Source organism: Ciona robusta, chromosome 1, assembly GCF_009617815.1.
Source record: "Ciona robusta chromosome 1, ASM961781v2".
NCBI lineage: Eukaryota > Metazoa > Chordata > Ascidiacea > Phlebobranchia > Cionidae > Ciona > Ciona robusta.
In genome coordinates this window covers 14,205,493-14,222,791 of record NC_143235.1, presented here as the reverse complement: position 1 = coordinate 14,222,791, position 17,299 = coordinate 14,205,493, and the positions used below count along the sequence as shown (strand labels likewise).

General features: G+C 35.6%; 3 protein-coding genes across 8 annotated transcripts; 2 read left to right on the top strand and 1 right to left on the bottom strand.

The window, feature by feature from the left end:
* Positions 1-1,972: 1,972 nt before the first annotated feature.
* On the top strand, positions 1,973-9,882 carry LOC149743578 (SH3 and cysteine-rich domain-containing protein 3-like). 5 transcript variants are annotated; one of them, XM_089873911.1, is made up of 13 exons: positions 1,973-2,422; positions 2,786-2,888; positions 3,866-3,991; positions 4,047-4,085; positions 4,692-4,783; positions 6,207-6,279; positions 6,526-6,579; positions 6,896-7,123; positions 7,470-7,495; positions 7,969-8,051; positions 8,184-8,235; positions 8,293-8,433; positions 8,871-9,882. In XM_089873911.1, the coding sequence occupies exons 1-13, from the start codon at positions 2,339-2,341 to the stop codon at positions 8,976-8,978; spliced, it is 1,209 nt and encodes a 402-aa protein (XP_089730037.1). In that variant the 5' UTR covers positions 1,973-2,338; the 3' UTR covers positions 8,979-9,882. The 5 variants fall into 5 exon arrangements, with proteins under 5 accessions (XP_089730037.1, XP_089729958.1, XP_089730120.1 ...); XM_089873832.1 differs by having other exon boundaries at positions 1,974-2,422; positions 6,523-6,579; XM_089873994.1 differs by lacking the exon at positions 4,047-4,085 and having other exon boundaries at positions 1,979-2,422; positions 6,523-6,579.
* Positions 8,986-14,584, bottom strand: LOC149743577 (uncharacterized). 2 transcript variants are annotated; one of them, XM_089875627.1, is made up of 8 exons: positions 13,870-14,584; positions 13,684-13,782; positions 13,382-13,472; positions 12,621-12,685; positions 11,717-11,858; positions 10,916-11,072; positions 10,216-10,312; positions 8,986-9,842 (listed from the first exon to the last, which is right to left on the bottom strand). In XM_089875627.1, the coding sequence occupies exons 2-8, from the start codon at positions 13,762-13,764 to the stop codon at positions 9,792-9,794; spliced, it is 684 nt and encodes a 227-aa protein (XP_089731753.1). In that variant the 5' UTR covers positions 13,765-13,782; positions 13,870-14,584; the 3' UTR covers positions 8,986-9,791. The 2 variants fall into 2 exon arrangements, with proteins under 2 accessions (XP_089731753.1, XP_089731669.1); XM_089875543.1 differs by having other exon boundaries at positions 13,866-14,582.
* Positions 14,585-15,640: 1,056 nt separating this feature from the next.
* On the top strand, positions 15,641-17,123 carry LOC149743576 (interleukin-17C-like). The gene is made up of 3 exons (XM_089875917.1): positions 15,641-15,874; positions 16,279-16,464; positions 16,719-17,123. The coding sequence occupies exons 1-3, from the start codon at positions 15,756-15,758 to the stop codon at positions 16,927-16,929; spliced, it is 516 nt and encodes a 171-aa protein (XP_089732043.1). The 5' UTR covers positions 15,641-15,755; the 3' UTR covers positions 16,930-17,123.
* Positions 17,124-17,299: the final 176 nt, after the last annotated feature.

Genomic DNA, 17,299 nt, shown 5'->3' with positions numbered 1-17,299 from the left:
CTAATCGTGTTTTTAACAATTAACAACGCTATTATAGATCCGTGAGGATGCGGTTACGTAATCCTAGAAAAATTTAAATTACCAAATGGAACGATAAAATAGAATTATAATAGCACAATGATAATAATATTAACACTCCAGATTAGAGTAACACTGGATAACTATAAAAATTACACCATTAAATATAATTCGATTATAACTCGCAGAATACATTTCATTAAAAATGATGTTGGCGGCATACATTTGATAAATGATTCACGAAAACCGAGGGACCTTTTTACCCAACTAATGCCTGTTTCAATACAGGACCGAGAAATACACCTGAACTGCACGAACTTAACGAAACAATGCATTATAATAGGCATTGTTCGCGTACATAGGCCTCCTATTTTTTGAGAAGTATAGGTGTATTCCTGTAATGAAACATGTGGTTTAAGTATGTTATTATTGTTTTTGTAGTTATTCGGTGCTATTATAGCCTGGCGTGTTATATTATTATTAATATTATTCCTATTGCGATTATAACTCTATCTATCGCCCCTTTTATAATTAATAAGGAGTAATCCTAAAATTACATAACCGAACCCTCACGACTCTAATAGCGTTGTTAGTTGCTTAAAACACGATTACGAAATACGAGATAATATGCTCTAACGGTATGCCATCTTACCCCACAGTACTATACGTAGCCCCAACCTATACTGAAATGAACCATATATAATACCTTTGGCACATAGTAGTAAAATATTTTGATAGTGTTAACAACAGTCTATGCGAGGAGTCATAAGGTTACGGTTTTATAATATTCTTTGTTTACTACCAATGTCCAAATGAGACGAGAAAGTGGAACAAAAAAATAGTCCCGACTTCCCCACCCTACTATACACACTTTTAATTGAATCTATAAAAATGACCAATAGGTTGACCATCTTTATATATACCCCACCCAAATAAGCTTCAAGCGTTCCCATCGACCCTTAGCAGTGTAAACCTCAATTACTGAATCGCGTCGCTGGAAGAAGGCAATAATATTGATTGAGCATTCCCTGTCGTGCTCTATACAAAACATGAGCGGGTTTATGAGGAAGCGTAGACGCATGGCAGGTTATGAGAGAAGGCGATTTCATTCACATAGTAAACATTAATTGAGAAAAATAGAATATTGCGATAGAACGAACATATTTTAAATAACAGAGGAGGATGTCGTATTTAATTATATTTTAATATTAGTTTAAGTTATTTGCGAGGATTTCAAAGGATATATACAGCATGTGTTACGATTTCATTAAAGAACAGAACGCTATACGAAGATTTTTTATTTAATATTTTCGTTTATGTTAAAAGCATCTTATTCTGTGATTAGAACACCTCGCATTAATCAACTTGTATGAAATGAATCCGATTTGTCACCGTTTGCGAAACGTACTCTAATCAACTTTGTCTTTAATGACGTATAAGGTTACTATGACGTCACATAGGTAGTTAGGAAGGTTAAACACGTCACCACCTTATTGTTACGTAGACATGTAGCGATTGTTTAGACATGTAGTTCGTGTATGAGGTCATAGAGTGAGAATGTATAGACGAACGTGGTCTATTCTAAAACAATTTGACGCTTTGGTATTTATATTTAATTGTTTAAATGCAGATAAATCGAGGTACAGAGTGTAAAGAGTTAGTGAGACATAAATGGTTTAGTTATTAGGTATATGGTTACGTATAGAACACCTGTGTTGTGAGATTGTCGTTGTCCGCCACGCAAGGATAAATAAATTACATACGTGGTAGCTGGTAACGAAAATGTAAATTTTACGGTTGAATATTTCTTGTTTACAAACAAATAGAAATGTTTAGAATTCAGAGCAACCACATGCATAAACACTATGCATTGTTACGTCATAAGAGCAACAGTCTTGAAGAAAGGGCGCGATTTTAATCGGGAATCGATAAATATATAAGAGGCTGAAGCGTCGGCGTCCAACGAATGATGTCGTTCGGAAATAACAAAATTTGTAATAAGTCGACAAAAGATATTGAAAATCGAAGAAAATAATATATGCAACGAAAACGAGATCGAAAGCGGTTCTTTAGTTTCAATACAATGCTATATTTCCCCACGGTGTTCATTACATTGCGCAGGTTCTCTTTGTACGTCACAGGATGGTGTATGACGCAAATAATTACTTTTGTGTGGTCATAAACTTGAAATAATCAATACTTTTTTCTTAACCGAAATTTCTAAATTTTAACTGCAAACGTTTCAAAGTTTTCCATTTCTTTAAAATGTATTATATTTGCAGATTGTAAGTGTATAGTGGGGTATCATTGTTTGAAAAAAATGGAGCCGCTAGGTGGTGTGAAGAGAACGCTTGTATGGCCAGCCAAAGCACTCGTCGAATCGATACCCGAGATATTAATTGAGGTAAGAATTAATCAGCTAAAAGTGAATTAATGATATCGTAGCCGCATATGAAATTTTTAATAGGCTGTATAGAGCGGTATAGCTTTATTTATAATGTTATTGTAATTTGTGTGTAAGAACATACGGTGTTATAATATATAAAATATATTGTGTATAATAGAATAGGTAAGCTAAAGTAACTTGTTTTTTTAACTAGTAATACAGATTAGAGTCAGATCATAGCATTGTAAAACAAGAACACGTAAATTTGCATTAACTGTTGCAACTACTACGTCAATTATGCTTATATATGACGTCATATCTTTAGGACGTCAAACTATATTTTGGAAAAAATGTTTTTATTTGTTTTGATTTTTTTAATAGGGCGAGCGATCTGGCCAGTCACGTGACGACGACAAGGAAATTGCGTCAGAGATGAGAAGAGAGCATCGACCGAAGGGGATTTCCCCTTTAAAACATTTACCATGTATGACGCATAATCAAAACTATGTCGTAATAATAAGGGGACAATATGTACCACTGTTACGCAAGAGCGGCAAATCTAACTGTATGTAGTATGTATACAGCCCAAGGCACAAAGTATAGGAATGTATGTGCGTATAATCTGATTGTATGATGAAAGTGAGATAATTACGTGTTGTGTAGAGACCGGCCCAGTGATATTTATTGTATATATCTTCCTAACCTAAAAACATATGCCCAAAAGGTAAAGTATTTGCAATGTATAGTACCGTGGGGTAAGATGGATACCGTTAGCAGATTGTGTCTCATATTTCCCAATCGTGTTTTTAACAATCAACAAGTTAAGTGCTTGTTTATAGTCGTGAAGAATAGAAAATTCTTTGAATGTTGCAGAGAAGAGAATACAAGCATGTCTCATCTTACCCCACTCTACTATATGCTTAACTGCTATACATTTATGACCACAAATAACATTTTTACTATCCTTAACAGAAAATAAAACATCCAATTCTAAAATTACATTAAAATGTTTAATGTGCGATTTAAATCAGAGTTAATCCTGGCGTTTAATGTCCAATTCATGTTCGTGAAAAAATCCCAAGATTTCATAATCGATTGATTAAATATTCGACGACCATAAATGTATACGCATTTCTATCTTTTCTGTCAGGATGAGATCCTTGCCTGAATTTAAAATCATATTTTGATAGTTTTCATCGTTATCGTGATACTGCTATTTATAGGCCCCTGCCTATATATAAATAAGCGTAACTTATTTATCCTCGCGTGCGCGGGAAAACGAAAGTTGTTATAACACGTGTGTTCTGTTTTACACACCCCGTGCTCGTTTTCGAGTTACCATGTATGTAACTTTGTAGATAATTTTTTTCTGTATGGTCCACAGTTTAGACGACCCCGATATTATCCATTGTCATCCATTGTTTTTTGAATAATTCCTAATTATTACGTCATCAATTGCAGTTTGTGGGAAATTCGGGCGGCATTTGTCTTTGGAAAAACCGGAAGTGATTCAAAACGGTCACGTGTTCTCGAACCACAGCTTTAAGAAGGCGACCTTCTGTGACGTATGTCATCGACTGTTAGTAGGTTGGTATAATGACCTTTATTACGTCACTGCTATATAACAATCAAATGCTTCCAGATGCTGGATCGAAAGAATTTACCCTAGGTCTCCCTTCAGGTTAATGAAGGTTATGTCTGCAGTGTTTCCCAACCGTAATTTGCAGTGTTTCCCAAACCGTAATTTGCAGTGTTTCCCAACCGTAATTTGCAGTGTTTCCCAAACCGTAATTTGCAGTGTTTTCCAACTGCAATTTGGAGTGTTTCTAAATTATAATTTGCATGTTTCCACATTATAATTTGGAGAGTTTCCTATTATTATATTTTTAATTACAGCTTGCAGTGTTTCTAAACAACGATTTGAAGTGTTCCCAAATTATAATTTGACATGTTTTTCAAACATGTTTTTCTGAAACTGAATAAAGTAAAAAGCTTGTAAAAAAATTTATAAAAAAATCCAAAATCTATAAAATCATAATTTAAAAAAATATTAAATCTCCAAAACATCCAAAATGCACAAAAAGCCACCTTTTATATGCAAATGTAAGCAAAGAACTGACGTTCTTTGTAGTTCATTAACTTTCGCGATTACTTGGCTCACAGCCCATTAAGTTTTACCTCATTTGGCGCTGGCTTAATGCTGCCCACGGTCGATATGGGCCTACACGAATAATGTGCGAAATTGCTTCAAAAATCAATAAAAGTTTTAATTAATTTTTCGTCGCAGGTTTACAAAGGCAAGGCCTTCGATGCAAAATATGTAAAGCAAATCTTCATAGCTCGTGTACGAATCAAATAGAAGAATGCCAAGGAAGCCCGGTGAGAAAAATCAATAGAAATCTGTTAAAGAAATTGTGATGGCGCCAAAATGTATTACGTGCTTAAAAAATGTTTTGACCCCCAACCTATAGAATGTCGTGCAGCTCTTAAAGGGTTATCAACGGAGGCCCTACGAGTCTATGACGTAACAAATCCTGTATGTTACATAGTTAATGTTTATTGACTAGCGTAAATCAAAATAATACTTTCATGTGTAAAAAATGGGGTTAACCGTCGGCAAATAAGTGCAAAGGTGAAAATAACTAAACAAGATTAAGACAACTGGTATGAACAATTGCGAAGTAATTACATTTTATCTGATTAATGGCAGGATTAAATGATACGATTCTAAGCATTGGCATATGTACGGACGAACCATAATGATAAACGATATACGGGATAGATCCGACCTGTTTAATGCATTAGAAGAGTCGATCGATTGCCACAAATCGCATGGGGATCACGAGACAGGAATAGGTCAGGCAGCCAAAGCCGCGCGCGATCGCGTCATTTGTTTCGACTAAGCGCCATGGAAGACACGATTTTTGAAGAGGAGACGTGTCGGCCTTTGGAGATGACTCCGGAGAGGGCAAGTCCCAGTTGCGGGACCGGGGAGGAGGAAAATAGGGAGCGAAAGACGAAGTTGAACCGAAACAAATCCATGGGTAGTTTTAGAAAGTTTTTTAAGAGACATTCGCGAAGTTTTAGCGAGGATCACAAAAACAGGGAACGCACGACGACGTTTTCTGCTTCGTCAGCAAAATCGGACGTCACGAATGCATCGTCATCGGATGACGTGTTTCAATTCACAAGCACTGCTGATGACGTAGGGGAGCAAAATTCAGCAACAATGACGTCAGAGCAAATGACGTCAGAGCCAAGACATAACACCCTGCCTCGTAGAAGAAACAGTAAATTAGGGGGAGACGGGGAAAACCCTAAGTCAGGAGCAAGATTATGGCAGAAAGCCAGAGAACGAATGTTCACGGTATATTTAAACTACCACGGCGGGGTTTCGAACATGTAACCCCTTGCAGCTTTGATGTTTATTAAATGAGAAAACTTTGAAGTACAATATGCAATATAAAATATAGCAGGGCAAAATAGCGCTTTTATGAACTTTGTGTAAACCTACAATAAAAACGAAACATTATAACTACATCACGAACTGTAATACTAATAAATCTGTATTGCAATATACTGGAACTAAAAATATATAACACAAAGAAGCAATAGTTAAGATCAGAATAAACTGTAAAATACCGGCTTGGCTAAAGTAAATATAAAACAAAACCTAAATAAAAGAATGTGCGATAAAACCGACATATATAGTTTATGTTGCTTTCATGCATGAACTATATTAACATCGTCATAAACATAGCTACTGTTACGTAACAATCAAATAATGACGTCATAATTTCAGCTTGGATCGTTCAGCTTCAGCAGACAGTTATCTCCCAGTGGGTCGACGCCAGAAAACGGATGTTTCGCGTCGGGTAATTATACTTGATTGTGACGTCACAATATTTTTTAACGTAACTATATTTTTTGACGTAACTTTACTTTTTGACGTCGCTATATTTAAGACGTCACTTCTTTTATGACGTCAATAGTTTTGTTGCGTAACTATATACAGAATAAATCATAAAATATATATATACACATATACTTTGTTATGTAAATCTTATTCATAAACAGGGATTGTTACGTAACAAACAAATAATTGTTCTTTTCACTAGAAGCCAAGGTTGACAGCGTGTATCAGGTTCTGAAGGAAGGATTAGTTTTACGTTCAAGTAAGTTTGGGTTGTATTTAACCTTCTTTTGTTTTTATTTCCACCTTAACTTTTGATATCACTGAAGGTGGTTTTGGTTTTTAAATCAAAATGTTTGAAAATAAAGACAATCGTAAAATAGACTATACTACGGGGAAGATTGTACACCTTTAGCACGTAATATCTTATTACACTAATCGTGTTTTGAACAATTAACAGCGGTCTATGGGAGTTGCGACGATACGGTTTTACAACTTTTTAAATGTTTTTTGTTTGCTACCAAATGGGACGGGAGCATAGAATAAAAAGGTGCGAATCAAAAGCCTTGTTTCCACAGCAACAGTGAGTCCTGGGTGTTCACTCAACCGTAACCAGTCCATCGACTCGACTACGTCATATCCGGGTTCGGAAAACGGGAAACCTTCTGCGGGGAACAGCCCAATAATGAACAATAAATTCAAGAAGCCACAGTTGGGTGAAATCTGCCAAACATCAGCAGATGAAAGAGTGACGTCACCTGCCACGAGGTCGAATTGTTCTGGTGATTGTGTTTCGCCTATCTCAGGTGAGAAATAAAGACCACGAACGAATGAATGAATGAATGAATGAATGAATAATTAAATGAATGAAAGAAAGAATGAATGGATGAATGAATACATGTTTGAAATGAGTAAATAAATGTTTTGAGTGAAGAAATAAGTAATATAAGAATGAATGAATGAAGTTTGAAATGAATGATTGGTTCGTATGGAAAATGGAATAAATGAAACATGTAAACAAAAATGAAATACATATCTTAACTAAAATGACCCTTTATTTGAATATAATCTGTCGGGTGAGAATTTATATAATTGTATAATCTATACGTCACATATGATACCTCGGTTATTTATAAGATGTTCTATTTTTAGATCAAAGGCCAGACAAGAGGAGACAGGTAATGAATTGTGTGAATTGTTCTTCGTATTTTATTTTGTATATTATGATGGGGTAGGATGGGACATCTTTAGCATATAATATCCAAATATCCTGGTCGTGTTTTAAACAAACAACAACGGTCTATGGGACTTGTGACGATATACGGTTTTACAATTATTTAATACTTCTTTGTTTACTACCAAATGGAACGAGAAAATAGAATGAAAATGTGTCCCGTCTTTCCCACCCTACTGTATAGGTGAGGTCCTTGTTAGAGGACTTAGTAATAAGGTCAGATTTGGCCTATTGCCGAATAAATTGTTGCTCTAACACCTTTACCTACAACATGTTTTTACTACTGTCGTTTCGCTGTTAATTCTCTTTTCTTTGTTCTTTAAATAAACTTGATCTTAGCTATCGTTTTCGAAGACATAAATAAAAAAATATGTTATTTAAGTCAGTAGAATATATAACGCCGTCATATACCTTTAGAATGACCGAAACGAGACAGGAGAATACACCATGGTCGCCCTACACAAGTTCGATGCTCAACAAAAAGATGATTTATCATTAAAGTAAGCCGGTGTATATGTGACGTCATAAACGCGATTATTACAGACATTATAATATATTTATTTTTTACATGGTAAAAAAACTACATTCGTGTTTTTGTAAAAAAGGTAAACAAAAAATATTTTCTTTTTTAGACCAGGTGACGTCATCACAGTAACAGACGACCGCGACGAAGCTTGGTTGATCGTAAGTGACATCATAATAAAACTCAAATTCTAATTATGACGTAATAAATAAACACAGGGGTCACGTGATGGTAAAAGCGGTTTCTTCCCCACCAACTTTGCAATGATAATAAACGCTGGGGAAAGTATATGTTCTTGTGTACGATCAAGTTATATAATGGATATCAATAACAAAGAGGTTCAACTGAAAAAGAACCAGGTTAGTACTGCATTGTTTTGGCACGGATGCAGGACTAGTAATTTTTCATTCTAAACTAAAAGGATACAGTTCTATTTTCTCTGTTCTGCATTTTGTACTGTGGGGTAAGATGGAATACCCTTAACATAAAAATCCTAAATTTTTAACCGTTTCTTAAACATTTAACAATGTGAATCGTGGGGTTATATAACTATGTAACACTTTGTTTCTGTGCCATCCTACCCCAACAGACAAGAACGCTGTGCAAAAGTGTAATATTGAAAATCAACACTACAGTATAAATGTTAAGAAGCAATACAGTTCAAGAATTTACTCTAATAAAACCCGAGTGGAACATTGTAACGACGGTTAGACTTTACCGACGTTTAGACTTTTTTGGCAGAAGAGTCAAAATACAAGTTCACGTATAAATTCTCTAATAGTATTTCATGTTTCAGATCGTGGTAGTGGTTAACGACGCCCAAGTTCCCGACCACAACTTTTTATACACAAGGATTCCTAACGTGGAGGGTTATGTAAGAAAGGAAGATCTAAAGCCACTGTGACGTCATACAGCCGTGTGAAGGTAGTTTATTCGTGACAATTATCAGCGCCACAGACACGGTAGTGCAAACGCTTGTGACGTCACAAAGCCCGCGAGAGAACAGCTGCGCTTCTTTCGCCACATCAAACTTACGAGGTTCGTTTGCAGAACAAGCTTCCGTGACGTCACCGGATCCGATTTGTGTTCCTAGCACACTTTGTTGCGCAACAATTATCATTGTTACAAAGGAAAAATGCTCTTTGTTCGTTAAGAGCGTTTTGTGACTATTATAGTACTATGGGATAAGATGGATACAGTTAGCACATAATATCCCATATTTTCTAATTGTGTTTTAACAATTACCAATGCTCTCTTTTAGAGTCGTGGGGATACGATTTTATAATTCATTGTTTATTAGCAAATGGGACTATAAAAAAGAATAAAAAATGTACCATCTTACCCCAGCCTACTATAATGCAAATGTTCCTTCATGCAAAAGACAATAAACCCACGGGAAATTAATATCTTCAAATTAACTACGATATCTATGTTTATCTTACAAAGCGAGATATAAAACTAAACAAAACTAATATTAACCGTCAACAAATTGAAGACATTTTCGTTAAATTGAAAAGAATTGAAAATGCGGGAATTACAAAGTTGCTTAGCTCATAATATCACTCAATTGTGATGGAAACATAAGCGTTAATGACATCACAATAGTGACTATGAGGTTAAACTGGTAAAAGGAATAGTTATTACGTCACCCTATAAATATATCACGTGTGTGTTATTGCGTTTGTGACGCAATAATAGAATTGTTATCTTGTTTCTTTTATCTACTTCTTTTATTCTTTCTTCTGTTTTTTCCCTTCTGTGGCGAATTCTACACAAAATCGCAAAATAAACGAAAAGAAAACATGTTATTTTTCTGTATAAATAAGAAATTGATAGCCATAAGAATTAAATTATATTTAAAAAAGAGAGTAATAATGCAATGTTTCAATGGATATGATTTCTTTGTTTCTTAGTTCCTGGTAGTTCTTAGTTATTTTCACAATATACTTTTATATTCAACAAAATAAAATGTTGGCCTGCTGTGCAGCTTACCACGTATATTCTATATTAATTGAGAACTTGGACCAGAATTGACGTATTACCGCAGTCTTTACAGCGTAACGACTTTAAAAAACAGATTCTGCGTCGTTTTTCAATTTCCATAATAGTATTTATATAGGGGTTTCCCCATACAAACGTACCTCTCTTGAGCGCCCCCCTGTGCCCGCGTCACGAACATTTGAAGCGTTAGTTTCTTCGCTGAAGAAATCCTGAGGATACTGGTTTCCCGCGTCCGATCTGACAAACAAAAGGCATTATGACGCCAAAATAAAGACCAAGTTTAAATCGAGCGACTAAAATGCGCGCTATTCATAGCGACACCTACCGGCTAGATTAAGTCGGTTTGTTTTCAATTTTAGTTGCCGACTGTAAATTGTAAACCAATATAAAAGTTAGGCGGTCAAAATCTTCAGACTAACTTTTAGTCCAGCGACTCAAAAAATTTAAATCTAAATCAAGCGATAGCTAGTTAAGTCGGTGTACTGAGATATCTCTCCTGTTTTCTAAACCAACTCAGTTTTATAAACTTTACATAGATGGTAGATATACTTCTCAACCCCTGGGCCGCAACCAAAAATTGTTTCATCATTTCATTTGGTTGGCTCGCCTTCTACAACGGATCACAAAACATGTTTACTGTCGTTGTGAACTAAAATTTCAAATTATATTTGATTGGGTTGCCTACTACAATGGTTGGCAAAACCCTTTGGCTGTTATTGTAACGTATGTGAACTAACAGTTAAAAGAGTGGTTCACTAAACATGTTCACTGGTATTGTAAACTAAAATTTTAAATTACACCTGGTTTGGTCCCCTACTTCTATGATCCACCTTTCCTCACCGTTTAATTGGCGGTAATTGTCTTCCACCCGCCCCGTTATAATAATGATGGTGTGTCCCTGTTTCACCATCGACGGCTGCTTGACTTTTCTGCAGCGTTTGCGTCATCAACCATTGTTGCATTTGTGCATTCTGTATCAGCATCAATTCCATGAGGTCTATGACGTCATAAAAGATTTTATTGTGACGTCATGAATCATATATGTTACGTCAGAAAATGGAAGCTATAAAAGGTTTCAAACCATGCAACAAACAGTTAACATTATTCCATAAACAATCAATGTTCCAGAAGGATTGTTACGTAACAGTGCTTGTTAGTTCGTAACAATACATGTCAAATATGATTGGTGTGTTCGCATTATAAGCTTTATGAGAGAATAATACCTCTATTATTACTTTCATTAAGATAATATTTATTTTTATTTAACATTTGTTATTGAACAAAGCCACTAGTTAGTTTGCACCTTTAAATAAACAGAGATTCTGGCGAAACTACAACGGGAGTGAAATAATGTTTCTAGTTCTGGAAATTTCTATCTAAACGTTAAAAATCGTTTATATTATAACTTGCTGGTGAACATTAGGTGTATGAATACACCACGTGTGTCTGGTGTATAAGAAGACACCCATGTTATAACTTGACAGTGAGCATGAGGTGTATGAATACACCATGTGTCTGGTGTATAAGAAGACACCAATGTTATAACTGGACAGTGAGCATGAGGTGTATGAATACACCATGTATGTCTGGTGTATAAGAAGACACCCATGTTATAACTCGACAGCGAGCATGAAGTCTCACCCTTTTTAGTATTCCCTGTTTTATTCCAAGCCTGATCTTCCATCCAGGGAGCAACAACTTCAAGCCTTGTCATTGGTCGAGGAGAAAGTGGTGGTAGCGACCTCGCGTGGCGATAGTTCCGTTGATGTGGTCCAAGCTCTTCCTTATGACGTCATAAAAGAGTTACAATTAATCTAGTGACGTCATAATAGAGTATGAACGTATAGAAATAATTGTCCACAAATAAAGTTGCTGTATGTTCGTAAAAAGATGAATATTTTGGAGCGTTTTTTTCTATTTTTGGGGGTTATACGGCTGAAAGACAATCCATAATTTAGACACCCCTTTAGTGACCACTGGTTAGGCTTTCGTTATACACTCACAATGATATAGCAGCATCGAGTCTCCAACCCTTTTAAACTCTGGGCTATAGAAGCAGACATGTTAATCTTTTTAATTGACATGGCGCCGCAGAGTAACAATTACTCTAAAGTTTTCGGATCCGAAAACAATCCTTCTTACAATGGCTAGATTACGAAATATGGCATATTTGAGAAGACAAATTGAGGTTTATAAATATATTTAGTGTAGGATGTTGAAGAGAAATGAACGATTACTGTAATGATGAGAAAAGGTTTTTCTCCTCTTGCTTATCATATATGGCAACAAATTAGGCCTTTTTTTACCATGTCACTCTCTCGCAATTTACTTAATAAATGATACGGGAATGTATAAATATTTAAACTATTCGTATAATATATAGGGTATTAAGTATGCGTCATGTCCTTTGTTACTATACAGGGCATTATGACGTAACACATCCAGTCTGTGTAGTAGCGACGTTTAGACAATAATCAGGTTCTGGCAACATTTTTGTAAAAATATGACGTAATATATATTTTTATATGATTATAAATTGTATTACCCATAGTTTCTGTAGCAGTTCGTTTCTTTTGTCGATTTTTCTGTTGAAAATATCCCGTCGACGTTCTAAAAGACAAATTGCTGGTATTTTTGTAATTATGATGCAACAATAATCTCTATTTTTAGAATTGCGTGTAACAATAGGTCATTGTTGCGTGGAGTAAACCGAAATTGTGACGTAACACACGCCGGTTGCATTGTAAGTTATGAAATATGCGGTGACGTTTAGTTGCCGCGTCTTCAGACAACTGGTTTTACTTTCACGCAACGTCGTTCGACGCTATGGTTCATAACGCGAGCATTGTTCTGAGACAATCCCGGGAATTATTTCACGGCGCGAAACTCTAACTTTAAACTTTAAATGGTAATAACCGAGTTTTTAATAATATTACCCGATTTTTTAAAATAAGAATTCCACCCATTTTTTGTCTAAAAATAACTTTGCAGTTTTTTTGTTCAAATAAACAATGACCCAATATTATTTCAAAAATAAAAACAACCCACTATTTTCTGTTTAAATAAGAATACGACTAAACAATTGTTTAATATACAGTATCTGTGTTATGAGAAAGGATATTGTTAGCACCTAAGCCCTGATCGTGTTTTAAACAAATAACAACGCGCGAGTCGCGGGCTCCGGTTACGTAATTTCTTAAACAACTTTGTTTTCTACAAAATGGGACGATAAAAGAAAAAAAACATGTCCCACCTTACCCCACTCAAAACCCCAAAACATTTTTATTGATAATATTCTAATATTACCAGGTAGCAGAGGTGGTGTCGGAGAATAATCGGGTGAGTGCGCCCTCCTGCGGTAGTGACGTGCCGAATGATGATGGTTATGATGTAGTTTCTATGGAAACAATGACGTCACATAACATATTTTTACTCCTTCAAAAAAAGTTTTATTTTTCACAATCTTTTTTTCTCACTTTTGTTACTACAATGTATTTCACCTCGCTTTACTTTTACGTTTTACTACGTGTTTCTTTTTTTATTAAATTTTATATGTACATATGAACACATATATTGTTTTTACTATTTATTTAAACCACGTGACTTACTTTGTCAATAAGTCTCAACTTTAACCTCGTGAGGTCATCTAATAGTCTTATGTCGTCACCATACTCGGAATCGGTGGGCATTATGACGTCACAATAACCCTAAAAACACAAAAGTTAATTTACGCAAAGTTACGTTATGCTGTAACAATAGCTAGTATAGCGTAAATATGACAATTACTCACTAACTCGTGATGATTTTGACTCAACAAGGACGTTTGTGATCTAATAATAGCCTCCGGTGATTTTGAATTATTACGTAACTATTAGGTTTTAACTAAAATAAATTAACAAAGTTTTTAAAACAATTAGGATTCAAAACTTTGAATGTGGGAAATACAGACTTTTGGTTTTACATAAAACCACTTATGCGCCACAAGTGAAATTTGACGCGCTCGAAAACCCGTTGTTTTCTTTATCGTCACCACCAAAGCATTGTTTATTGCGAAATGGTTAAAATTCAGTTTCAGCAAAGCCACGAAATCTAGATTGTTCAGACTCTTGCTTAGCTTTAACAATGTCGCAACAATTCATGCGACAATGGTGTAATTATGACGTCCACAAATCGTCTTATTACGTATGCAACATTAATTCACAACACGATAATCACACTTATGACGAAACAATGGAATGAAAACAATCTGTCTTGTTCGGTTAAAACGACTTGACCTGTAACTCTCAACTCAAAACAACAAACAACAACTAAAACTGAAATTAATCAAGACTTAACTTCCAGAACTATAAAGTAAGTTGGGATACCTTTATCACACAATATCCTATATTTCCTAATCGTGTTTTAACAAAAAACAGTAAGAACTTTCAGAGTCGTGACCGTCTTGTTATATAATTCTTTGTATATTCTTTATTTACTACCAAATGGGACGATAAATAGAACGAAAACGTGTACCATCTTACCCCACCTACTATATAACCGACGGTAAGTCAAAGCAAAGTTAACGAAATGAATTGTCAGCTTCCTATACGCCCGATGATGTTTCGCTTGTTGCCCTAGCAACTCAGTGCCAAGACGACTGGTGTATCCATTCATATATCTCGACTCTGATTGGCTGCTTTACTGGTGTATACATTGTGACGCAATAATGATCAAGCATTCATTAATCTCTCTGCATAGCGGCTCGATTACGCTACTTTGAGTCATAACACATGCATACTGTCACGTCACAGTACTTGATAATTGTGAATCGAGCGTTTCGATTTTACGCAATTAACGATTCCTATTTCAGTTACTGGTTATTAAATCTATCCTATAATGAACGGTTATGACGACACAAAGAAACGCCGTCGTCACAATCGAAGGCCCATTGTGCGCCGCTGTGTATACAATTATCGCTACCTGTCTATTCAGTCATATAGCCCATTATTGTTGCCATTATTTCGTCATAAAAGGACTTATAGAAAAAGCATTTGCACAGGGAGCCCGATACGTGACTTTATTAGAAGTCCGTGGTTCCTAACTCGAATGAGTTTGATATTAATTTCACAACTACCGATGTATTAAGTTAACAGCTACCGGTGTGAGACTTTTTAAGACAGTGTGAAAGCAAAACTTCCAGGAAATTCAAAAATTACCGCTTTAATAAATGGAATAAAACAATGGCCATTATATTCTTAGACAATCAGTGGAATTTTTCAACCCTACTATTGTGACGTTCCAAGCGCGTATTATTACAAACAAAACGAAAACAATCGTCAGCGCGCCAAATTTTACCAAAAATACTACAGACTTTTTGTAGATTTCCATGATTTTAAAAATTATATAAAATTAACCGAGCGACCCGACACGACGGTCGTGACGCGACGCCAATACCTCTAGATTGTTACGTCACAAGTATTGCATTATGTCATGCGCAAGAAAGTGAAAACAATACGTCGAATGATCTCATCGCGTTTTTTGTTTCTTGCGGCTAAACAGCGGGGAAATATTCAAAACGCCGGGGAAAACGTGGAGGGGAATATTTTTTTTAGTTTCCGACGGACTATATAAAAGGAGAAGAGGACCGAGGTAGGCATCATAATCTCAACAGATACAAGTTCGAAAGATAGAATCTAGAAGAATGACAACTACAATGCAAATATTGATTGTGCTTTGCGCCGTGGCCGCTATAAACGCGACACCTGTTCTAATTAAACGATTTATAGAAGATTTGAAATGCTCGTCCTCAGTTGCAAATAAGTAAGTTATTTGAGACGTAATTTACCATCAGCCACATTTATTTGCGTAATAATTTCACATTTTTCCTTAGGTCTTTTTTATTAGCAGCGTGTTTTAACAATTATTTTGCTGCTAATTCATTTTCTTTGTCGTTTTATTATTATGATCTGCGCTGTCGTATTTAAAGATATTTTAGGGTGGGGGATGATGGGACGCCCTTTCATTCTATTTTCTCGCTCCATTTGATAGTAAAAAAGAATATTCAAAGAATTACAAAATCGTATCCTCACGACTCCCATAGACCGTTGGTAATTGTTGTTTAAAACACGATCACGCTGTTTGGATATTATGTGCTAAAGGCGTCTCGTCTTCCCCCACTCTACTATATAAAAAATACTTTATATCTAATTTAATTGTTTTTGCAGAGAAATATGTGACCTATTAAAGAATCAAAGCGCCGGGAACGTGACAGAAAACCAACATGGCATCCGACATAAAAGGTCGCAATCAACATGCCCCGTTTTGTCCGACGAATATTTACTAACTCACACAAGACAAGAGGAAAGAAGTTTGTCGCCATATGTGATAGAAGATGACATTGATAGGTTAAGGTAAGAATATGTTTCATTCATGAGTGAAATATTCATACACCTCATGCTCACTGTCAAGTTATAACATGGCTGTCTTTTTATACACCAGACACACATGGTGCATTTATACACCTCATGCTCACTGTCAAGTTATAACATGGCTGTCTTCTTATACATCAGACACACATGGTGTATTCCTACACCTCATGCTCACCGTATAGTTATAACCTGTATGTCTCCTATTATAGCATTATTTAACTTAAATTATTTTACAGAATCCCTATGGTGCTTCCACGAGCAAGATGTTTATGTGATGGCTGTATCGACATGTCCAGCAGACGAGAAAACTTCTCCTTTGCGTCTGTGCCTTTGAAACAATCATTCACAGTCAGGAAAAGAAACACAGAAAACGGTCCATTGGAAACTGTTACACAAACCATTACCGTTGGTTGTACTTGTGTTGTGCCTCGTAGAATTAGCCAATAATTGCCCGGTGCTTATTCATTTGCCTATATTTATTACCATATCAATTCCTACATATTTTTATTACCATACCGATTTACAAATATGCATTTTTTAACTTTTGTAATTAAAACACTGTAGTTATATAATAACGTTTCTGTATGTTTAAACGGGATTTGAACAATCTGTTAGTTGCCACTGGGTCGTAACGAACACAGTAAATGTCTTGACCAGACAACGTCGAACCTGGTATCCACATAAACGACTCTGGCGTTTAACCGGCGTCCGACTCAAAAATGCAGACTTCCCGGTACATTTGTCGTTTCTATACCACCACCTAGCGACTACTATATTTCAGAATTTTAACAACTTTCATAGCAAAGTACGGTAACCC